The 25,171-nt window shown below is 34.6% G+C and overlaps 3 protein-coding genes across 8 annotated transcripts; 1 reads left to right on the top strand and 2 right to left on the bottom strand.

The window, feature by feature from the left end:
- The first annotated feature begins 562 nt into the window (after positions 1–562).
- Positions 563–5,701, top strand: LOC124840587 (uncharacterized). Of its 5 annotated transcripts, none has more exons than XM_088113950.1 (9): positions 563–1,127; positions 1,280–1,561; positions 1,639–1,761; positions 2,088–2,238; positions 2,635–2,652; positions 2,739–2,962; positions 3,651–3,687; positions 3,804–3,950; positions 5,445–5,701. In XM_088113950.1, exons 1-8 carry the CDS (start codon positions 612–614, stop codon positions 3,920–3,922), a joined length of 1,470 nt encoding a protein of 489 aa, XP_087970076.1. In that variant the 5' UTR covers positions 563–611; the 3' UTR covers positions 3,923–3,950; positions 5,445–5,701. The 5 variants fall into 5 exon arrangements, with proteins under 5 accessions (XP_087970076.1, XP_087970075.1, XP_087970074.1 ...); XM_088113949.1 differs by having other exon boundaries at positions 5,339–5,701; XM_088113948.1 differs by having other exon boundaries at positions 564–1,127; positions 5,342–5,701.
- A 749-nt stretch (positions 5,702–6,450) lies between these two features.
- LOC124840591 (clathrin interactor EPSIN 2-like) lies at positions 6,451–13,997 on the bottom strand. Of its 2 annotated transcripts, none has more exons than XM_047316664.2 (14): positions 13,751–13,997; positions 13,000–13,082; positions 12,866–12,917; positions 12,575–12,654; positions 12,416–12,494; positions 12,080–12,163; positions 11,810–11,955; positions 11,110–11,451; positions 10,421–10,462; positions 10,230–10,325; positions 9,966–10,159; positions 8,804–9,009; positions 7,439–8,525; positions 6,451–7,317 (listed from the first exon to the last, which is right to left on the bottom strand). In XM_047316664.2, the coding sequence occupies exons 2-14, from the start codon at positions 13,032–13,034 to the stop codon at positions 6,788–6,790; spliced, it is 2,973 nt and encodes a 990-aa protein (XP_047172620.1). In that variant the 5' UTR covers positions 13,035–13,082; positions 13,751–13,997; the 3' UTR covers positions 6,451–6,787. The 2 variants fall into 2 exon arrangements, with proteins under 2 accessions (XP_047172620.1, XP_087970073.1); XM_088113947.1 differs by lacking the exon at positions 13,751–13,997 and adding an exon at positions 13,459–13,635.
- Positions 13,998–20,391: 6,394 nt separating this feature from the next.
- Positions 20,392–24,189, bottom strand: LOC124840586 (uncharacterized). Its single transcript, XM_088113471.1, has 3 exons — positions 22,909–24,189; positions 20,840–22,410; positions 20,392–20,747 (listed from the first exon to the last, which is right to left on the bottom strand). Exons 1-2 carry the CDS (start codon positions 24,122–24,124, stop codon positions 20,873–20,875), a joined length of 2,754 nt encoding a protein of 917 aa, XP_087969597.1. The 5' UTR covers positions 24,125–24,189; the 3' UTR covers positions 20,392–20,747; positions 20,840–20,872.
- Positions 24,190–25,171: the final 982 nt, after the last annotated feature.

The raw sequence follows: 25,171 nt of genomic DNA, 5'->3' as shown, positions 1-25,171 counted from the left end.
ATTCATAATGCGCACCGGTCATCTATTTGTTCTTAAAGTAAAAGTAAAAGAATACAAATTGTTCTGTATTATTTTAAGTGATTCTAATTGTTCCATCAAAACTAAATTCATGAAGTGAAAGAATTTTAAATTATAAAATTTTCAAAAAGAATGTATATAATCTATTAAGTGATAATTTAAGTTGATTTTTTTCTTTTTCTATTGAAAAAAAATTAAAAAATAACAATTAAGATCATTTAATTATTATTGTAACTATTTATTTATATACCAAATGCTCTACAAACAGTACCTTTTAACAAAGACACGTTACTTTATTTATTCAATTTATTCCAAATTTAACCTGTTACTTTGCATTGAATCATTATTGACAAAAATATTTAAAAGCAATTTATGTTATTATAAACAAACTCATCATAATTTTTTATTATTCATTATTTTAATTATTGTTATTATTATTCTAAATAAAATGTCATATAATTTTTATTACTTTTTATATATAATAAAATATATTCTCATAAATATTCAATAATTTTCTTAAAAAATACCCGTAATACTAGTTGAAATGAAATGAAATGAAATGAATTGAGTGGGAGTAAAGAGTATAGAGAGCGATGAAGGTTTCAACGGTTTGCAGTGCCTCTGTTACGGTCAGTCTTAGTCTCAGTGGTGGTAGTGGTGGCGGCGGCGGCGGCCCCCTCCCATTTCGATCTCCTTCCGTTTCGTTCCTCCGAACATCCAAATCCTCGCTCTCCATAGCGTGTTCTTTGGCTGGGAACGATGCTTCTTCTTCTTCTCCCGCTAAGCTCCTTCGCCGAATCCTTGACTCCCCGGGAGTTCACCAAGGTCCTGCATGTTTCGACGCTCTCAGCGCCAAGCTCGTTCAGACCGCGGGCTTTCAATTCTGTTTCACCAGCGGCTTCTCCATCTCGGCTTCCAGGCTCGCCTTGCCCGACACCGGTCTCATCTCTTACGGCGAAATTCTCGATCAAGGCCGCCTCATCACCCAGGCCGTTTCCATTCCCGTCATCGGCGATGCCGACAATGGCTACGGCAACGCCATGAACCTCAAGAGAACTCTCAAGGGATACATCGGCGCTGGTTTCGCCGGAATCATTCTCGAAGATCAGGTTAGTTAGGTTTCATCAATGAATCTCAGTATTTCGACAAATTAGTCTCTGACGCACAATTCGAACATGTAGTTGGTTAGTTAGTTTGTTAGGTTTCTCCTGTCATGGATTCAGCTTATCGATATGATTGAGTTGATTATGGTGCTGGTTAGGTTGCGCCGAAAGCGTGTGGACACACGCGTGGGAGGAGGGTGGTCTCGAGAGAAGAGGCAGTGATGAAGATTAAGGCGGCCGTGGATGCGAGAAGGGAGAGCGGTTGCGATATTGTGATTGTGGCGCGTACGGATGCTCGCCAAGCTGTGTCGTTGGATGAAGCGCTTGTTAGGTCAAGGGCGTTCGCGGATGCGGGAGCTGATGTTCTTTTCATAGACGCGCTTGCTTCCAGAGAAGAGATGAAGGCTTTCTGCGAAGTTTCTCCGCTTGTTCCCAAAATGGTACGATTCTGTCAATTGAAGAGATGAATGAATGCATTGAAGCTTCGAATGATTTGTTGGGATATGCTCTTGTGTAGGCCAATATGCTTGAAGGTGGTGGCAAGACGCCAATACTTAATCCTATGGAGCTTGAAGAGATTGGTTTTAAGATTGTTGCATATCCCCTTTCCTTGATCGGGGTTTCTATACGAGCAATGCAGGTCATTCGTCTTCTTTTTCCCATTTGAACTGATTGATTCATATTATATCTGCGTAAGTTCAGGTTTTAAATGAGATACGCTAAGTAATTGTTTGTAAGCTTTTAACATTCGCCACCAAATCCCGGCTCGTCACTGCACTGCAGCTCGTGCTGAGGACTTTGGAGGCAATATCCCTTTATCTTTTGAACTCCTTTATTATAACAAGTCATAGTGTTGAACTCATTATTCTTGATATTATATCACTTTTTTCTGATGTTTCTTTTGCAGAATCCTTTATTTTAATTTTTTCATTTGCTGATAAATAATATCTATGATTGCGTTTGTAGGACTCACTCATAGCCATTAAAGGAGGTCGTATTCCTCCTCCAGGAAGCATGCCTTCTTTTGAAGAAATTAAGGATATCTTAGGGTTCAATGCTTACTATGAAGAAGAGAAGCGTTATGCTGCAAATGCCAGTCCGCAGCTTTCTAAGGGAGGTAGGATAGAAAGAACTTGACGTAAAAATAAGTAAATATTAACTCTTCTACTATAAAGGGACATTGTAGTGTAATGGAGAGTCATAAGCAATCAATATCTCTATAAAATTATAACTTAATGGTTTCAGCACTTTGCTTTCATAAACATGTGCTGGGCTTGGGCGGAGTCTATTAGTGATGAATAACCTTATGAATTCATCTGCATGTGGAGAGAAGCATTTAAACGTTATCAAGGTCTATTATGTGAAATGAAGCTGTTCAATGCAGAATATAATTAAATATTTGATTAGTATTTTTTCAAAATAAAGAAAATCCGTTTAATTAATCATAGATAGTGGTGACTTGAGAGAGAAAATTAGACCTCTATCTTCTCATAAGTGACTCTATATGTTTCAGCTCTGGGGACAGACAGAGGTAAAGGTCTCGTGCTGATTTTCACGTTGTAAATATACGTTGTGCATTCCATTCTTGCATTCTTATAGTAATTAGTTATTTGTCAGAGAGCAGTAGCCTATACAGTATACGAGGGAGAGATCAAGTTGATACTGAGCAGACAAGTCAAAGTTTCAAAAATCCCATTGTGGAAGTTATAACACCTGATGCTGGGTACAATAAATATGGTGCAGATACTTCAAGGAACCCTTTTTCTGGTATCTGGTCTCGAACTCTCAGAGTAAAATTAACGGGCAGAGATGGTTTTGAGAAACTTGATCTTAGGATTCCTGTAAGTGATCATACCTTCCAGATGCACTAAAAGAAGAACAATGATTTATTCATATTAGTTGTTCAGAAGACTCAAAACTAATTAAAAATGGGGCCGACTGATTTCCAGTTTTGATATGAATGATTTTATCATAAGTTGCTGCATCTGTCTTTAGAATTCCAATTACACTTTCTTTTTTATTCTAGCACGTAAAAATCCATGTGTATTTCTATCTATTCTAACTTTTTATATAGTACCTTATGCTATCTCACCATTCTCTGCCGCCACCATTGAAACCTTATGAACTATCATATATGTTGCATTCAACTTAATATTTGAACTTATCTATTTGGAATCCTAATGGTGGTGTAAGTAGGATAACTGGATGTCCGAATATCCCAAATTAATCACCTTTCTTCCACCATTTTGTGCTTACCCTTCTCCTTCCCCACTATTTGGAAGAAGAAAGGGAAATGGAATATAGTATGCGACATTTGTTTTATAAATGCATATCTGCAACTATTTTGTTCTGTACTGCATCATGCCAAGGCTTTATCTCCTTATATTGTGGTTATGCATAGTTTCTGTGTAATCCCTCTCTGTCAATCAGTCATTCATCTTTAAATTATGCGCATGTTCAATTGAATGTTGCCCCAATTAAAATTTCTTGTTCCATTTTCTCATAATACATATATAATTTGCTATACAGGCTGGATTTCTGGATGGAATCACGAACATAGTTCCTGGTACTTCTACTATTTAGAAATTATTACACAGTATAAATAGTCATCTATTCCAAATTTGCAATTCAATGCTTCTTTTTCACAATTTCTGTTAATTGAATTTTCATAACTTTATACAGCTTTGGGTGGCGTAAACATCAAAGAACTGTTGGATGATGCAGCTGAGGAAGTTGGGGGAAAACTCTTGTTAGATTTTGAAGACAGAATGGGGGACAGGATTCAAATATTTTTGGAGTGATTCCACATTGCTTTTCTCAAGTCCAATGGTAATATGCTCTTGACCATTATTGTTTTATTAGAGATATAAGAAAAAGAAATTAATCGAGATAAAAAGATATCACGGAGATTGGTGAATAAGAGATTCTCCTTGTGAAGAAATCATAAAAAAAGTCAGTTGAGAAAATATATTCAATCCTTAAACAAAGATATTTGTTAAGGGAATCCCTTTTAAAAAGAAATTGTGAGATTTACAGCGAATAGAGAAAAATGCGGTATCCTGAAGAAGCTGCTCATTCGGAGAGCTTTCTTAAAAGACATGAGAATCACACTCCAAACATATATAACGCAGACAGTACATTGCCACAAAATTTTTGCTTTCTTTTTTGAATGTTATTCTTGGCTCCCTCACTATTATACCCCATGGTCCTGATTTTATAGTTTTTTTTTTCTGGGTGTGGGTCTGGCAGCTCCTTCGATTTGTTATTGTCGTAGTCTAAATTTTGTAGTTGATAGTGAATAGGTTTAAGTTTTTCAGCTGAACTTGTGAGGTATCAGTAATTATAGTTTTATATGCTCGCTTTATGCTCTTTCCGGTGGTGGAGAGTATGTGATCAGTCACTGAGCAAATGAAAAGATTTACAAATTAACCTATTCTGAAACCTATTTTGCCCTGCTAATAGAGTATAGATCATCTAGTTCACTTTATTGCTCTGATATTTATTGACACAACAAAATGTTTATTTTGGCCATAAATCTATCTGGAAGTCTATTCTGAAACCATAATGAAGAGAAATTTTTGGTTTGACAACCGAACTGTCTCTTATATTTAGCCTATGAAGACCCGAAATAGAAAGTTGGGAACATTTTTTGACCCGGGACAACCAAATTAGAAAAGATAATTCCAAATTATTCATGTGCGTATATTGACCCACAATTCAAACTACCTGACACACATCATGTCTATCCAACAACTATCCTTTCCATAATTAATATTACATTCACCATTGAAAATTATCCTTCTATATTTTACATTAATATAATGCTTGTAAAAGCATAATCGAACAAGAAAACTATGTCTGTTGGTGCTTCCTGGGTTACTGGTGTTACATTCTCAAAATTTTAATTTCTTTCCGCTCTTTCAATATGTTACCCGGTTAAAATTTATTTGTTCCCTAAAGAAATAAAATACTTCCTGTCTATGGATATCCGAACTACCTTAAATCTATGTGTGCATTTGCATTTTTTTTTTATCTCATCTTTTTTTGTTATAACAAAGAATTCAACAAATGGAAGCGCTCTGGACTGTCTTTTCTTTCATTTCGTCTGCGTAATTTCGGATTTATGAATTGTACTATATTTTAAGTACAAAATTAGAATAGGGTGACTTGTTTAATTGCAATTCTGAACTACCGTGCCATAATACCCTAATTTAAAGCAGGGAAAGTCTGAGGCCAGTAGTAATGGGTGAAGCAAATTCCTGCAATATCATGTCATTTGGATGACAGGCTTGTTTGTTATATTCGTTGATAATGATGTTCCAGATATTGATGGTTTACATGAAGGTGGTGACTGAAAGGCAAGGGTTTAGCCTGAACAAGGATTGACAGCTTGGTTGTTGATGGGGTACAAGCATGGTCCTCTCTGCTCGTGTCATCGGGAGTGAACCAATAGTTTCAAATATCACAGGGAAAAAAAAATAAGTTTTGTTACCACTATAGTCAGTTATGCAAAACTACTTATAATAAGACTAGTGTAACTTTTCCGTTAATTTGTCAACCCAATTTTATATCCTTGTTCACGTCCTATAATCCGCCTTGACAAGTAGCTCAAGTTTCTAGTTACTAGTTATGTCTAACAACTTCATCGTTTATTTTGACTTGAAGTAAATTATTTTTTTTAACAACTTCGACTAGTATTTGGATAAATTTGGAACGACTACGGAGGCTAAATAATTTTAAAAAAGGTGATTAAAGTTTGTATAATTTGTGAAAGGACATGTAGGACGCAGGATGAAAAGCATGGCATCGGATTCGACACTCGAAGTCCAGTGTTTTATGGTATCGACGCCACCAAAGTCAAGAATGTTCAACCCCAAAAACATGGTGTTAGCACCATTCACCTAAAGTAATAATAATCAGATAACTTTAAACGAAGGTGGAAACCATACAACTCCAATAGCATCTATTAACTATGCATCTTTACGTGAACTTTTTAATGCTTTTCTTTTGGCAGTGCCCCGTGTGTTAGTAATTGTTACACGTCTACCAATGGCTTCTAATTATCCAATAGGAGGCCGTAGAGATAACTGCAGAGAAAATAAAATTATAAGCCAGAACCAATCTCAAGTAGTTAAAAGAACACTCACGTAGGGATGCGGTTTCCATTACACGTATCCTGCCCAGTAGACTCTTAGCTGTTTAGTCCTATGTTCTGCATCCCAACAAAAATATTCATCGAGCCTCGTGCCAGTATCACGAAGTCTCCACGAATTTTCAGCAAGAAATTAAAAAGCTTAAAGAAAAGTTCCTTGAATTCCAATTGTTAAAATTTGACACATGAAAAAAAATATATTGATATCAAACCACCTGTTGGTGTTTAAAAAATGTGGAAGCAAAGAAAGTAATAACCCAAGTAAGGTTATTCCATCCAGTCACTGGTACACAACAGTGATGCTCAAAGCACCTACAGAAGGGTGACCCGAAAAAGAATGGTAACAGCATATTTATAACAAAAATACAAATAACTGGGTCACTTTACAGAAAATTGCAGCTTTAACTGCTATAAATCCAAATATCACGATGTAGTCTACTAGTAGTAGCACTTGTATTGGCACTTTTTTTCTCAACTTGCAGCAAAACAATCAGTAATACTTGCACTTACTATCTCATCTGTAGCTGCCATATGGCTGTTGACCATAGCCACCATATGGCTGTTGACCATTAACACCAAATGGCTGTTGACCATTAACACCATATGGCGGTTGACCATTAACACCATATGGCGGTTGACCATAATTACCTGGACCCATCATGGAGTTATTATAATTACCTGGCATGTTGGAGCCAGGATGCATTCCACTTGGCGGTTGCATTTGGTACCCTTGTCCCATACCCATCCCTCCCATTCCCATCCCCATCGATGGATTCATGCCTCCATAGCCTCCTCCCATACCCATTCCAACACCAGGACCATTGCCCATGCCCACACCCATTCCCATGCCAGAGCCCATCATTGGGTTCGAAGGAGCCCTGAGAACACCAGCACCAGCACGGCCCATACCTGAACCTGATCCCATAGCTTTACCCATAGTTATAGTTGATGTAACAGCTGCAGTAGTGGGCTTCTCCATTCTCTTTTCCTTCCTGTTAATGGCCTCAAAGTCAACCCCAATATCTGCTAAAGGATTCGTTTTAGCTGCATGATAAGAAAAATATTTTAGTTAACAATATCCCATGCAAGATCAACATTCTAACAACTACATGTGGAAACTGAAATGTTAAAAGAGGGGCTTGGGGAGGGAGGTCTAAGCACTCACGTCCAGATATATTCAAATTAACCAACCCCCTGCTTAGTGTATCAGCCCACACTGTTGATTTTGTCTCAAACTTGTCCTTGGAAGGTTGAGAAACTAATGCAATTGATTGTGAAGCATTCGAAGCAAGTGACTGATTGGTAATTGGTGAATTAAAGGGTCCTGCATTCCCTTGTTGTCCAATGAAGTGGTTGTTAAACTGCGATGCCTGATGAGTTGGAGACTGGGAAGACATATTTGGAGCAGATCCTCCATGATGGGAAAAGTTGGTGACCGCTGACAACTGTCCTGTTGGAGTCACATTTGAAGGAAAAGCTGCTGCTATAGATCCTGATGGCAGGAAGTTCCCGCTGTTCATATGCCCATTATATCCATTTTGGGAATTAGGAGATCCATCTTGGGAGTGCAATCCACCATACATACCACCTGATTGTGCAGATTGTCCACCTTGAGAAGCAAAAGGTGGCTGAATATGTTGGCCAGTAGACGATGAAAATCCATGTTGACCAGTGTGAGATGAAAAGGGTTGTTGTGCATATTGACTGGAGGGAGATGAAAAGGATGGCTGTACTTGTCCTGGTTGGCTACTAGGAGCGGAAAAGGGTTGTTGAGAGAATTGATCTGTAGGAACTGAAAAGGTTTGTAAAGGTTGACTGGTAGCAGCCGAGAAACCTTTTGGGGTAAATTGGCCAGTTGGTTCAGAAAATGGTTGTGATGTCATTTGACCAGATGAAGCTGGAAGGGAAGGTGAAGAAGGATGGCCGAAATCAGGTGCTGAAATGTTCTGCTGTGAACTCATCTCAGGTAACGGTGCAGGAGGAAGAATATCTGCAAGAATATCAGTTTCTGGCTGTGCAGATGACACATCTTGAGACAAAAACTGAGAGTTAGTAGAAAAAGGTTGAGTGTCAGAGGCAGGTGCAGTGTATGGTACAACAGAAAATGAGTCTCCAAACCCAAAGTTTGTTTCTGCATTAAGAGCATTTGATTGGGATGGTTCAATACTCTGGTATGTCACGGGTTGAGATGGAGCAGTTTCAGTGGAAGTAAAAGCTTTGAATGGCCCGTCACCAAATGGATCCTCAAAAGACTGTTAAGAAGTCAAACCAATAAATATATTATTTTAACAAAATGTGACGGACAGAGGGACTGATTTAAACTACACGATACATATGTATCAAAAAGATTGTTCAAAGCTATGTTATGAGATAGATATGCCATACATGCTACATCAAAAAGGAAAAAAATGACATACAGTTGACAAGTTCACAACTATGAGAATTCCAAGTCCGGTAAAAATCCATTATTTTTAGTGCAGGTCAGATTGCTTTCACTAAAAAGAGCTTTAGAAATGGAACAAATTCATGCCTGATTGAAATTATTCGACCCAGATGATGGTGCTGCAAAGGAAGCTGTGGATCCCACATTTGCATCAGGGGCTGCAGTTGCTGATTCAGATGGTACAACAGCCAAAGCATTTGAAGAGAACGAGTCTGAGAGGGAACCAAGCAAGTCCATTTCAACATTATTAGCGGTGGCAGGGGCAGCTGGACCAGCTGGGGCAGCTGAGGATGCTGAGAAGAAATATAAAGATGTCATGAGTACAAGACCTACTAAATGGTATTTTTCAAAGACCGCTAATTATGCTTGTTTAAACATACTTTTGAGGAAATAATAACTTTTTTAAAAGCAGTCTCAAGAAGCAGGCATGAAAATTAATTGTTTCTCCAAAATAAACAAATACAAACAAGTACTCATATTAATATCAAACTCCCAAATCTTGCCAATGAAAATTCATCAATGTCAATTACAGTTGAGCCATAGGTTTCACAAGTATATCAGACCAAAGTCTGACTTGTTTACATATTGACCACAAATCATGACATATAGCTCTCTCATACCACCCTATGTATAAATGAAAAGAATGTCAATCATGAGCACATCAGTTAATAGCCACCTTTTCCCACTAAAGGATGCAGGAAAACTATTCTTATTAATTGATCTTAGAACTCAGTTTCAAATTTCAAAATTTTATGCCTGGAACGTGTACCACTTCAAAGTCTGCACAAGACTAACTTGTCAAAGGATAAAAATCTAAAACCACAGAAATCTAAAAGGTAGCCAGCACCTCACAGTCCTGGTTACCAGAATACATGGTCAGCAGAAATTTCTTAAATTTTCATATTGCTAAACAATTTTCTGAGTGTTTAGGACAAAATCCATATTTACCAGGACTAGGGAGATTAACATATATACTCAGAAATGTCCAAGGGATGATCCAAAGAAAACAATACTAGTAAGGCATATACATATGCAAGTCAAATTACCGATGAGATGTGTATTCCAAACTTTCAACGCAACAATTAAAATACAAGCCTGTCCCTTCACCTATGAAACTAAGATGAATAATAATTTGACAAGAACCAATTCAACTCAAACATGTATGAACTCTTCAAAACAAGAAACAAGGAAGAGCTGTTACAGAAATACTGATTATAGAAGACCGACCAACATAATACTGTATAAACACCTGATAAAGGACCACGTGGATCAAAAAAATCATCAGTTGCTTCAGCTTCCTGGGCTCCGGATGCAGCAGCAGTTGCTTCTGTGGTATTATTGTTTACAGGAGAAGATCCTGTAGCGGCAGATGTTTGACTAGGATTATCATTTACATGAGGAGGGGAATCTCTTGGAACAGATGCTGCTGAAGTTTCCACATCTCTGAAATCAAAACAATATAAGTAATAGATTCTGTTGGAAACAAGTGTTGTCGTAGTGTAACAGTTCTTACCTTTCACTGCGTACAGGGCTGCGAGATTCGCCAACAGCTTCTTCATAGCTAGGAGGAGCAACACCTATATTTTGCTCAGAAATTTTCCGCTCAAGCCTGCCGTTTTTTGTATTGTGCATTATAAACCTTAAAAATTCCTTGCAGCAATTTGGATAAATGACAGAAAAGGTGTATTTCAATAACAAATTTACCTTGCTTCCAGAGATTGGTCTTCAGCTTTAGCATTGCTTCCTCTGAGAGATCATTGCACAAAAAGATGAAGTTAGAAGCAAATGATTCACATCACAGAGCAATAACATCACATCAATTGCCATGTTCTCATGATAAATGGAAACAAAATATGGGAATAAAATAACTTGCACCCTCAAGCAGACTGCTACCGAAAGATATCAAGACCACGTAAAAGTTCAGTTCACAGCTCTATCTTTCTAGTATCTAAAGCCATATTCATATTCTGATAATTTAATGGCCAAGGACAAGACAAGAAAGAAAAGATCTGACAAGACCCCACTCTAATTTGGTACAAATGTAAACATTTTCTATAAATTATCATGCATAATAGATAAGACTTTGTTCCACTAATTATGTTAACAGGCTATACATCAAATGCCGTTTTTTGTAAGTTACTTCTATACAGTAAAGATAAGACTCTGTTCCTTCTATACAGTAAAGATCAAAATCAGTGACTAATTCTCCAAACCAACTGTTAAATTTTCAAACTCAGAAGGTTGAAAATGTATCCTGCTTTCTAAAATGAAAGCCAACAGTCACTAATGAACAAACATTAATACAAAATTATTCTGCCAGAACTGAAAAAAAAAAAAAAAACTCCGGAAATAATGCTAAGACATAGAAAAAGGATCAAAGCCTAGGTACATACCGAGAAGAGTTTTGTCCATCATCATCATAACGATCTCTGTCTGAGCTCCTGCTTCTTGATTCATGTTGGTGACGGTCAGCACTTTGACTTCTTCCCCTGTAGTCATCATCTCTATAACCATCCCTGCCATAACGATCCTCATAATCTCTGCCATAACGATCTCCATCACGACTATTTCGATCATCATCTTTATAGCCCCATTCTCTTTCTTTTCCATAACCATAGCCATTTCGATCTTCCTCCCTGCTTCCATAACGATCATCGTCATATCTGTCACCATAGGCTCCACTGCCTGAATATGAACCCGGTCTATACATTCCACCAGCTGCATTGTTGCGAAACCTGGTGAATCATATAAAACAGTTAATATCTCCTAGACACTGTTACTCACAGACATACACACGTTCACAACAATTTCATATACCCAACTGTATTTTAATGAAATCTGGTGAATCATATAAAAGACTTGATATCTCCTAGACATTGTGATACTCGCCAACATACATTCGTTCACAGATTTCAAATACCCAACTGTATACTTTAGATCTATATTCCAGAAACCCAAAGGACATATGGAGAATCATATTCTACAATGTCATGCATTATGCTTGCTAAACAAGGAGGTATATATAAAACTTACATTTCAACTGGAAAATAACAAAGTACAAAATATCAATAGAAGTAATGAGAGGAAACTTACTTGTCCCTGTTAGAAGCAGCCTTCTGCCTAACTTCTATGATTCTTTCTTTATCATTCACGAGAATAACCAGACTTTGAGATTTCCTCCTAACATTGTTTCCTTGATCCCTTCCACTGGAGTCAATGTATTGAAAATCGGACAGCGTCTGTTCATATATGATCAATGTTAACAGGTCACATTATATATTTTAGATCACATTACCAAACTTGGGACCTGAATGGCAATAAGTATATAATTTTTTGAAGTAGGATTGGGTAAATGGGAATTACTGATATTTGATAAGCATGTTCTCTGATCTCATCTATGACTCGTTCTGACCCATGAGCCACCAAGTACTCTAGTACTGTCAAAGCCTGGAGTTGAAAAAGGATGGCACATGCAGAAACAAATAATTTAAGAAAGTGAGATCATCAGTAAATGCAGTAGACAAAAAACATTATTGCTAATGTACAACAACAACCCATCATTATTGCAGAGGATATAAACAAGTATCAAAACAGATTTCACAAACTGGCAGATACATTGTAGTGTTGATGGTGGCAAAAATAAAAGTCAGCAGCATCCGCTAGCAATTGCATATGAAACTTAAAATAGTTTGTCAAAACCTTGTAGACATGCCGCCAATTCTTGCCAGTGTCATTAATTCGCTTCCAGATTACTGACATGATCATCTGGTATTCATGACTGCATGGGTGCTTAAGAATGAGATTCAATGACTGCAAATACACAATATGTCAAACATACAATTAAGAGTCCAAGCTTACGGGTTTCTGGTTGCCTGAGAAATATCTGCAAGAAGTGATCCATGAGGACCCCATGGCTCGTTGCTGGTGGCATCAAGAACCTAGAAGAGGGTAGAAAATATAATGAATCTGGTTTAGGTTTTGAAAAAGGGGATCATATGTCATATTCATAAATTTAAGGATATTAAACACCTATTTCATGATTAAGAATACCATAAAAACAAGTCAGACTTCGGACAACCATTACTATAATTGTCTTGCCATGATAGTAGAAACAGCCATAATTTCATAGCGAACTTAAAAAGGAATTACCTTCTGTTCAATCCCAGGAACTTTCAGCACTTTCTTATTCACTTCTCTTTTACTGCAAGAACACAATGAAGAGCAAAACATTCATACACAATACATAGAATCATATTTAACGAATAATAAACAGTTATACTTACAGGTCCCTAACAGTTTGACCAATAGCTTTCTTCATTGTAGCTGGTATTCAGCACAGGCTACAAACCAGCACCGAGGGCCCGAACTGCCATGTACAAAACAACGCTCACATAAAAAATAAATTCACTCACCGGTTCAAGAAAAAATTAAAGAGTTTCACAACAATATCATGGTTAATTGAATTCCAGAAGGACATTTTCAAGCATTATTATCTGTTTGTTGTAGCTCAACAGAGCAGTTCAAGATAATTTAAAAAAAAAAATGTCAGTTTATCAGAGACCTGGTATATTTATAAAAATAGGAGAGGCAACAGTAATAACCAAAATTCATTGTCTGTACGCTTTAAAATACGAGAAAATGGAATAAAAATCCAAGGCCGTAACCTCAAAACTCATATTATATACAAGATCGAACAGAAAACTCAAAACTCTAGAAAGGAATAAAAAGCGAGTCGAACAAACATTTTCCGAGAACAATCCAAAATCCGGAACGTCAATAAGATCATAATCCCGTTCCACATCTCAAATCTGGCACCGTGATCTATCAGAGATAAGTGCACCACAACACATTGAACGAAAGTCTTAATTGAAATCAGAGAAAATAAACGAGAAGATCCAAACACCACCGAACCGAGGCCGAATCCGAAGGAAGAAAAAACACAGCAACACACATATACGACGGAGAAGAGCTAAATGAAAGAAGAAATCTAATGATTGGAACGAAAGAACGAAATCCAGATCTGAGAGATCGAACCTGATCCACAGGTACAAACAAGATCGTCGGCAGAAAGGGGGAAACCAAAGCCAACCTTAGAGAGAGGTTGCAAATTGCAAGAACTCTCTGAGTTGTTATGTCCCGAACTCAATAATAATAATAATAATATTATTACGCGACAGAGAAACACACACACAAAACAAACTCACTCTCTCTCTCTCTTCCTCTCTCTACAATTTCGGAGCTAATCTCAAATGGAAGCATAAAGGACGAGCAAGACAGCGCAACTTACACGCGGGGAACAATTAAGAACATTTACCTTTTCTCTCTCCTTTTTTTTATTTTTGCAAATTAATAATCACTCTAAATTATTTTATATATTTTTATTCGCCATTAAATTATTTTGATATTGGCATCTACTTTTGAAAAAAGTAATGGTAATGATATAATGATGGTGGATGGTGAATGGGTTCAAGTCCCTCTCTCTGTTGACACCAATGTGCCAACTTATTCTTACCTCTATTTCTTTTTCTTCTTGCATCTTCCTTTTTCTATTTTCTATGCTTTTTGTCAAAATAATTAGGCGTGTTCAAAGCAACCAAGCCAGCTTGTTGACACTATAACCAAAAACAAACTATATTTTTACATTTGGTCGTGAAGTTTTGGAGCTTCAGATCCAATCACTTTCATCCTTCACTGTTCATTGGAAACTCAGTAATAATAATAATAATTATTATTATTATTTATTATTATTATTATTAGATTAGTAATATTAAATAAAGAGCATTGTTATGTGATATGTGTGTAGGATAGGACTAGTGTTTTGACGTCTTCTGTTAACATCTCACAGCCACAGTTTAACTTTGATACGTGTTTTCTTCCTATGTCACCATGTAACACGGTTTATTTGTTTATCCCTCATTTGTTAAATATAGAAAAACAAAGGTGCATTATAATAGGGTAATATTAATCTAATAAAAGAAATTCGTAAATTGGCATAAAAGTAGGAATTATTTAGCTTCTTTTATGCCACCGCAAAACTGGGAAATTTTTTTGAAAAAAAGTATACTTTGCTTTTCCATCTCCCGAGTAGCATGTTGTAGTTAATATTTAATAGGATAACATGGTTTTTTTACCAATCAAAATTTAATTTTCAAGATAATCGAATTTTGACTTGAATTTTCATGAATTTAATCAATAATTCAGAATTCAAATTTTAAAAATTAAATTCTAAAATAGATTTTAGTGAACTTAATCAAAATGCATCTTGTTTCTGCTGAATGGGACTGGGAAAAACTCCTACGGCCTCCGTTCGGAAACTCTCCTCCTCTACCGATTGGTCCTTCGCCTGTCGTCTTCTCTATGCTCGTTCTCAGTATAAGTGGGGTAACCTGCAAGAAACACTCTGACGCTCAAGTCAGAATTGGTCTTTGCAAGTCTATGTAATTATAAAAAAAACAGAGAGTTTATCTTCTTCGATTACTATTTATATGATTTCAGATAATATTACCCATTAATTTACCTTTTAATGGCTTTCAATGTATATCTTAAATACTCCACAACGACAGTTACCTCATTAACTATACATTCATGAGCGTAGGACAGCTTCATAGGCCCGTCCAATCGGACATATTGAGCTTGTGTCTATCTGCTCGGCATTGTCTGATCATTCCCGATCAGTTATTCCGCCCTCGGTAGTAACACATATTTTCCAATAATCAAATTCTGACTTAGTTTAAAATTACAAAAAAACCAAATCAGAATTTGGCTGCATTATATTTCAACCAAAATCACGAAAACTCGTTTCAAAATTTGATTTATCGAAATCCGAATTTCAAACTATAACTATGTTAAATTAACAAAAAATTAATAACTAAATTCTGAACTATCCAAAAATCATACTATTCAAATAAATATTGTTAGCTTAGAAAATAAAAAAGCAAAATATGTTATGTCAGAAAAAATTTCCAAAACTGGTTAGAGATTAAGAATTTAGAAAAATAATATAGTTGGTATTTAAAATTTAAAAGAAAAAAAAAAGGATAATACGTCCACCTCTATGAACTCTTATGGAAGTGATCTATTACAGTTGGCACTACCTTATCATGGTAAGAATTTACTTATGAATTACCATTTCTTTTTATTTTCACAGACAGTTTTTTTAAAAATGGTTCATTTGAGTTACGCTGAAATATGAAATGTGAGTTTATAAACTTAGTTTAGTGAACGATAACATCTTGGTAATTTGGCAAACCCTTCAAAGAGGCCTTGCACTTCTTAAAAAAATAATGTTATCAAATTCCTTGACAAGATTACAGATTTAGAATTTCGATAATTTTGTTTTTGTGTTGTTATATGCTGTGGATTTTCATTGAAATAATTTTATCATACAAAATCAAAATGATGTTTTTAAGAATAAATTGACATTGATTTTTTTTTATTGAAGATATGAAATAGAGTTTATTATTTTATAATATGGTTAAAAAGTTGATTTTCAATTGAAATGACAGTCATGCGTATAGATGAAAGTTATTCATGAAATGAAATATTATTTCTGAAATCAATAAAAAAAAAATGTGGTTTGCTTGTTTTTAATCAAAGAAGAAGATGTTGAAGAATACTTAAGAAATTTAAATTCTTTAGTGAATTTCTCATCACGAGTAATATCAAATAATAGGTATTTGACAATGGTATAATGAGTATCGTGTAGTTATTTACAAATAACTGAATAATTGTTTTAATATAATCTATATATAGAATTTTATTTGTGATTATGGAGTGAGAAAACCAACATGTACAAAAAACTTTGTAAAAGTCAAACATGGAAATGACAAAGAGAGTATTAATTTTTGAGTTTCCTAAGCACAATTTTGTTTTATTTTGGTAATTCTTTTTCCTTTGCCCATTATTTTTCTTATTCATTTAATTTCTTGACTTGTTTTTATGCTCTCAAAATTTATTTTTGTTCTTTTTGACTTATAGTTATCATTACATTGTCTTTAAATTTTATTTTATTTTTCTACAAAATAAATTTAGAATTTAGTTCCAGTATGTTTTCTTGAAAAATCTAGATTATAATATTTCTTATCATTTGTTCTGATCATTTTAATATAATGTAAGTTTTTGTTTTATGTATTTTAAACATAACTAATGTTATATAAAAATAAATATAAAAATGTTTTGAGTCTTGATTTTTTTTAATGATTTTCTTTAAAAGTAACTCCAAATAATGAGAAGAAAAAGAAAAGAAAAAAAATGAAAAGATAATAATGTCGACAAAACGACGACAATAAAATGATAAAACAACCTAAAATAAGAACAATGTCAGTCGAGAATAGAGTAAAAGGAGAAAAAAAAATAATAGAAAAGAAAAAAGAAAAAAAAATATTAAGATAATATTTCATAAAAAAAATTATTATTAAGATAACATTTATTTCAACATTAAAAAATAACCTCTTAAAGTAGTGATTTAAATCCTTTCACTACTACTAAACCGTGGGTATCATGTTTAACATGTTAACATGATTTTTGATAGACTTTGAAATAGTTGAATTCTCCGGAAGAACTATAATGAAATTAATATTTCAAAACATTTTATCAGTTTTGCTTATTTCAGTTTTTTTAAATACAACAGAAAATGACACTTTGATGATTTATTTTTATAACTAAATTTATAAAAAAATTATTAATATTTATTTATTAAAATAGGGTTCATAGACTTAATCAAGAACACATTGAATCAATTAAATCTTGTTTTGTATAAATGTACAAAATATTGCAAGAGTAAGGAAAACGTATTATTTTTGACAAAATTTACACATAATTAGATCATAAGACGTAAACATTAATCATTGTAATTGGATTTTGCAAACTAAATAATAACAAATTCTACAAGTGAAAGTATGCAATTATTCTATAAAATTTCATTTGATAACAATTAATAACATACAGAAATCATATCATTGGTCTAAATTCATAAAATTTATATTTTCACACACATTACTTGTTATTTCTCTAACATGTTCATTTCAACAAATTGTTTTTAATGGGAAATCCTGAAATAAACAAAAATTTCTTCAAACGATTTATTTGAATTTAATTTATTATCTTGTCTACTTGTATGAGGATTGTAGAAAGAAGAAGTTTAATAAGTCTTTTTGAGGTGATTTGAGAAGTTATGAATGTTGTCTTTTCAAGTCTTTTTGTTCAACAGTAATTTTCGTTGAATTTCTAATTGCTATATATAATACAATGAAAGTAGAAGAATATAATAATTGGCAATTTGGAATGGAGTGGGAATTATTCTTAGATTAGATGAAATATAAATTGAAAACTGATTCATATTTTTTTCTGAACAATGGTTAGTGACATAATTAAGTCTATTTTGTTTGAAATTAATTATAGGCTCCTTTTAATATGAGGAATAGTATTTCACATATATACTTTTAACCTACTTATATCCTCATCCATGATTGATGGATTATGGCAAATTTTGTAGAGCTATTTTTTAATTAATACATATTTTATTATTTTTATTAATTTTAATGATCACCGTAAAGCTTATATTTAAATTTTAAATTCTTATCAACATAAAACTTATTTATTAAGGAAGAAATTTACTTAATCTTTTGTGTTATTTATGAGTAAATAGTATACACAATAGTATAAAAATGAACTTTTAAATTCAGTTTCAATGAAAACGAAGATAAAAAACATACATACTATACACTTACTGTAATTAGTTTATTCATATTGTTATGTTGTTATTATTTATATTTTTGTGACTTATTTTTACTTGAACGCATGCTTTTGTGACTTAGTTTCAAAATAAACATATATTATTTTGAAACATTGTTAACTTTACTTATTGTATATGTAGATTAATTTTGTAATTATGTTTAGTTAACCATCCAAACACGGTGATATTAGGTATTATTATGATTTTAATATTTCAGTTATGTTTATGTCTTACAATTTATCAATTTTTTTATTACATCAAAATTTAAACATAAATAAATTATATTTATTATAAAAATAATCTAAATAAATACATATAAAACATTAAACCACTAATACTAAACCATTAATACTGATCTTAATGAATCAAAACTAAATTAATTAACATTAATATAATGATATTCTTCACGAACCATATAAGAAATTTAAACGGTAAAAAGTTAATCCAAAAATCAATCTAAAAAATAATTACTTTCCAATCTAATATTTCTCAAAATCTCCTTTACTCCAAAATATAAATAATTCATATAAATTTGATATAAATAAATATTTTATACTCTTATAAAAATTGAAAACTTATATCTATGTATTCACCTGGTTTATATATAATCATTATATATATATATATATATATATATATATATATATATATATATATATATATATATATATATATATATATAATTTTTTTTTCCTTTTCAATAATTTTCAACTGGGTTTGAACACTACCCAAAATTTACTTAAATCTAGTGGATTGTTTTATTAGCAAGCAATTGTCTTGTTTGTATCTCTTAATTTGATGCATATTTGTTTTATTCATTATACTTTAAGTTTTAAAAAATTGAAATATGAAAAAAGTGTCATGATTTAAATTACATATTTAATTAAATTAAAATGAAATTTTTAAATAATCTTTTAATAATAATTTCAATTTTATAATTATTTATATATTAGTATAAATTAATAGAAATACATGCGCCTTCAATTTTTTCATAAAAAAGATACAAATAATATTATCATAGTAATTATTAAAATAAAAAGTATTATGATATCATAACAAATTCATAAAATATATTTATATAAATAAATAATTTTGTAGGTAGATTTATTTATTATAAGTAGTTATTTTAATTTAAAAAATATTATTTACAAAATAAAATAGTAAAAAATTATATGCACTAAAAAATGAGAATTTTCTTTATTAATAGACATACATGGAAGCTAGGGGGGTGTTATGTCACTTGTCGTTAATACAACTAGCACTTTAATTTTACATTACACATATAAAATAAATGTTTAAATATATCAATTGTATTACAGATTTGAAATAAATTATTTAAATGATTGTTTTTATTTTTTGTAATACTATTTAGGTTAACATAGAGATAATAATAAAAGAGGTTAAACAAAAAAATAGATAATTTTTTACAAAAATTACGATAATCCAAACGAGGACGTTTAAATTTAGAAAGAATTGCTATTTGCACTCTTCTATACTCTTCACACCTCCATTCCACATTTAAATATCTAAACTACCCTTTGTTAAGTCACACTCTCATCCTTATCACTTTTTTATTCTTATTCTGCATTATATTCTTGTTTATTTCTTGGTTTGTATCTCATCTCCGAATAAGTAAGAACAACCATAAATAAGAGAGAGATGGAAAAGATGCGAAAGGGTATAGAGATGTTTAAAAAATAAAATAAAGAGATGGGATTGAGAACGAAAATCTCTCATATTTGACTCTTAAACATATCCTACGACAATATTTGGTAACAATATTAGTTGTTTGAAATTATTTTAGAGTCATTGTAGTCTAACTTGCATTCGCATGCTTTTGAAAATAATGCGGTCGAGGTTTAGGAGATATGTATTTATTATTTGTGTTCCATTTTACGTTAATTATTTTAACAATTTTATTGCAAACAACAAAAAGATGATATATAATCAAAAGAATTTCACATTATTTTGAATGCAATCATTACACGATCAAATATATATATATAGATAGATAGATAATCTACAAAGAAACAAATGAAAGAGATCTCTAAGAGTAGCCTCCATTAGGATCAAGATTTCGAATCTTGGCTCATTTTCCTTTGTCGCTTCTTGAACTTAGTAAGAACAAAACATGCAAGATGACAACCAAATAGATGGAAGCAGCCTCGTCCGAATCGTGAAGATTGTAACTTAGAGATGATACATTCAGATCCTTATTCAAAGAACGTGTACAACAAATTAGATGCTTAACTCTGCTCCAAATGGAACTTGACTTTATTCCACAATGAATACTATAACCTGAAAGCAAAAGTAAAAGTTTTCAATATTTTCAAGATCCATAAATGAACGTCAAACAGATACTTTTCAATATATTTGGATTAATAACTTACATGACTTGTAGTCAATTTTGCTTAATTCGAAGCTTAATGGTAGATGGGTGGTGGAGGAGATTTGTAATAGTAGGGAGTATGAGGATCGGGAGATGGTGGAGGAGGACTCTTGTAGTAATAAGGAGGGGGTGGAGAAGGTGATGGAGGTGGAGGTGACTTGTAGTAGTAGGGTGGCGGTGGTGAAGGAGATGGTGGTGGTGGTGACTTGTAATAGTAAGGAGGTGGCGGTGAAGGATCTGGTGGTGGAGGTGATTTGTAGTAGTAGGGAGGTGGTGGCGATGGGGATGGTGGTGGAGGTGACTTGTAGTAATATGGAGGTGGTGGTGAGGGGGATGGTGGAGGAGGTGACTTGTAATAGTAGGGAGGTGGTGGTGATGGATCTGGTGGTGGAGGTGACTTGTAGTAGTAGGGTGGTGGTGGTGATGGAGATGGTGGTGGAGGAGACTTGTAGTAATATGGAGGTGGTGGTGAGGGGGATGGTGGAGGAGGTGACTTGTAATAGTAGGGAGGTGGTGGTGATGGATCTGGTGGTGGAGGTGACTTGTAGTAGTAGGGTGGTGGTGGTGATGGAGATGGTGGTGGAGGAGACTTGTAGTAGTAAGGAGGTGGTGGTGATGGGGATGGTGGGGGAGGAGACTTGTAGTAGTATGGAGGAGGTGGTGATGGATCTGGTGGAGGAGGTGATTTGTAGTAGTAGGGAGGTGGTGGTGATGGAGATGGTGGTGGAGGTGATTTGTAATAGTAAGGTGGAGGAGGGGATGGTGAGGGTGGAGGAGGGCTCTTGTAGTAGTAAGGAGGATAATATGGATCCTTGGGAGGAGGAGGTGGAGATTTATAGTAGTAGGGTGGTGGTGGAGATGGTGATGGTGGAGGTGGGCTCTTGTAGTAGTAAGGAGGATAATATGGATCCTTCTTGGGAGGAGGTGGAGATTTATAGTAGTAAGGTGGAGGAGGAGATGGTGATGGTGGAGGTGGGCTCTTGTAATAGTAAGGAGGATAATATGGATCCTTGGGAGGAGGAGGTGGAGATTTATAATAGTAGGGTGGAGGTGGTGATGGTGATGGTGGAGGTGGGCTCTTGTAGTAGTAAGGAGGATAATATGGATCCTTGGTGGGAGGAGGTGGAGATTTGTAGTGGTATGATGGTGGAGGTGGTGACTTGTAGTAGTATGATGGTGGAGGTGGAGGTGGTGACTTATAGTAATAAGGAGGGTATGAGTGTGAGGGTGAAGGTGGAGGGGGAGAGCTGTAGTAGTATGGTTTGTGTGAATGCTTGTGTTTCTCACAATCATATGGTTTTTCTGGAGCATAAGCAAATGGCTTAGCCTTCAGAACAACTTCGTACTTATCCTTTGACTTCAACTCCAACTTGGTTCCCACGTTAAGCTTGGTGGGTATCTTGCAACGTGAGCCCTTAGGAGGAGCATGGAGTTTAGCCTTGCAGACTGTGCTTCCATATTTAACATAGTCAAATTTGTCAACAGTGATGCTGTATTTTCCGTTGTTCTTAGTTTTACCGTAAGCTGTTATGGTCTTGCTTCCAACTTCACAGGTCACTTCGACCGTGGCACCTAAGGTGAAAAAAGCATGAATTTCACAGTTAAAACACAAATCGAGGTAACATATAACAGAAGATTACATTTTAATTTTAATTTTAAAGGAAGTTTTTATTTTGTGAATACAAGATGAGAAAATAAGATGCTATTTCTTTTCATTTTTATAGTGTATTAATGCACATGTATATGGAAAATTTAGGGAAAAAAAGTTTTAATGAAAAGTGTTTTCTAAAATGTAGTGAAATATGACTTAAAGAGGTTCTTGTAAAGTGTAGATAGTCACATACAACAAGATCAATATAAAAATAGGAAAATGAGTTTGACTAAGAAAAATAAATGAAAGAAGATAATGTCATAGATAAAATATTTTTAAAAAATACAGTTAAATATTGCCAAACAATGACACGTTTGAGTGGAAAATTATATAAATATTGCTATTGTCAAAGTCTCATAATAAATTAATAATAATGATAATAAATAATAATAATAATAATATAAAAGTAATGTTTGCACCTTCGAGGGCTTTCTTGTTGTGCGATTTCTGAGGGTATTTCCAGTCATAGCATCTGTAACAATAGACTTTACCGACAACCTTAACGATCAATGAGTGGTGATACGGGTGAGGGTGAGGATATGCAACCGGGGGAGAGTAGTAAGGCTTAGGAGATGGTGGAGGTGGAGATTTGTAGTAGTAAGGCTTAGGAGACGGTGGAGGAGGAGATTTGTAGTAGTAAGGCACGTGTGGAGGGTATGGTGAAGGAGGTGGAGGAGACTTGTAGTAGTAAGGATCATGGGGTGGTGACTTTTCAGGTGGGGGAGGAGACTTGTAGTAGTATGGTGGGGGTGGTGACGGTGAAGGAGGTGGTGGGGACTTGTAGTAGTAAGGATCATGGGGTGGTGACTTTTCAGGTGGGGGAGGAGACTTGTAGTAGTATGGTGGGGGTGGTGACGGTGAAGGAGGTGGTGGGGACTTGTAGTAGTAAGGATCATAGGGTGGAGACTTTTTAGGTGGGGGAGGGGACTTATAGTAGTATGGTGGGGGTGGTGACGGTGAAGGTGGTGGTGGGGACTTGTAGTAGTAAGGATCATATGGTGGTGATTTTTTAGGTGGGGGAGGGGACTTGTAGTAGTATGGTGGGGGTGGCGACGGTGAAGGTGGTGGTGGGGATTTGTAGTAGTAAGGTGGTGGAGGTGAAGGAGAGGGTGGAGGAGGAGATTTGTATTGGTAATACGGATCCTTGTGTTGATATGGTGGTGGTGGTGGTGACTTATAGTAGTAAGGTGGTGGAGGTGAGGGAGAGGGTGGTGGGGGAGATTTATAGTAGTAAGGAGGTGGAGGAGAGGGAGAGGGTGGTGGAGGAGACTTGTAGTAGTATGGGGGTGGAGGGGATGGGTCTGGGGGAGGGGGAGATTTGTAGTAGTATGGTGGTGGAGGAGATGGGGAAGGTGGTGGAGGAGATTTGTAGTAATATGGTGGCGGAGGTGAGGGAGAAGGTGGTGGAGGAGACTTGTATTGATAATGTGGATCCTTGTACTCATAAGGAGGTGGAGGTGACGGTGAAGGAGGCGGTGGAGAGCTGTAGACATACGGTGGTGGCGGAGGTGGTGAATGAGTGTAAGCATCGGCAGCGACGGATGCTACATTGAAGGAAACAAGAACAATGGCCAATGCAATGGCCATTTGAGGCCTAAGTCGACCCTTACTAGGGCCGTAGCTACCGGCGGTCATGAGTAGAAGGAGCACCCTCCGACCAATGTTTATGGTAAGATATGATTCAGTGATGATTAAGAAAGCTACATCAAATGCATATTTATACTGAAATGTCTCGTACAGTGTTGAGACCGTCTTATAATTTTAATGCTTAAATGAAGCTTCCCCAGCTGGCCCTGTGACTTTTTAAGAACAATATCTTAATTCAATTTTCTTATTTTTCTCCATATGGCTCCATTTCAACTAACTCGTTTTTAAAAAAAATTAAAACTCCAACAACTCATTTAACTATTAAATCACCCTTTTGATCTACTCTATACAATATAAGCAAAAAGCCTCCCAAATAATGCTACGTACTCTCTTATCATTACTCAGTTGCCTCTCTTGACTCAGAAAATTCAAAATGCTTTTTTCATCTTTTTCATTTTCTTTTCTTCTTGTTTTCTATTGCTTTTTGTTTAGAGGAACGTAATAAAGTTAATACGGTATCGTGATCATTTGATTTGTTGAAGATATTGCAGGCAGCAACCCTAACAACCTTCTGAATAATAATGTACATGTGTTGCTAATTGCGGGGCTACACGAAGATAAAAGTATAAAAATTACAACGTAGGAATGATATTATTAACTTTGAGAAAATCAATCAATGGCTATATATGTATCTAATTAGCAATAAGATTTAAATAGTTTTATTTACACGATATAAATATAGTACTTGATAAATGAGTGTCGGCTTTGTAGAAAAAGGGACGCAACTTTTTCAAAAATGAAACGTATATGCACACGGAATTAATGGAAGTTAGAATGTACATTCATCTAATAAAATAATAAACAGTTTTACATAATATAATTATTATTAGATATTCTAATGCATGTGATGCGCTTATGAAATTATTATAGCTCCAGTTGCACTTGCACAGATTATTATATATTAAACAAATATTCTTTTACCAAAACTAAATCTACATTGTGTGATTAAGCAGTGTTAATCAGAACAAACTATTTTTTATTATAACGGGAAGAAAAAAAATGCGCGAATGAAATAATAATTGTTTTATACATTAA

The sequence above is a fragment of the Vigna umbellata genome, chromosome 4 (genome assembly GCF_029865625.1).
Source record: "Vigna umbellata cultivar VRB3 chromosome 4, Vumbellata_1.0, whole genome shotgun sequence".
NCBI classification, from domain to species: Eukaryota; Viridiplantae; Streptophyta; class Magnoliopsida; order Fabales; family Fabaceae; genus Vigna; species Vigna umbellata.
Note: the sequence above shows the minus strand (reverse complement) of the source record. Positions and strands in the feature narration are given on the sequence as shown.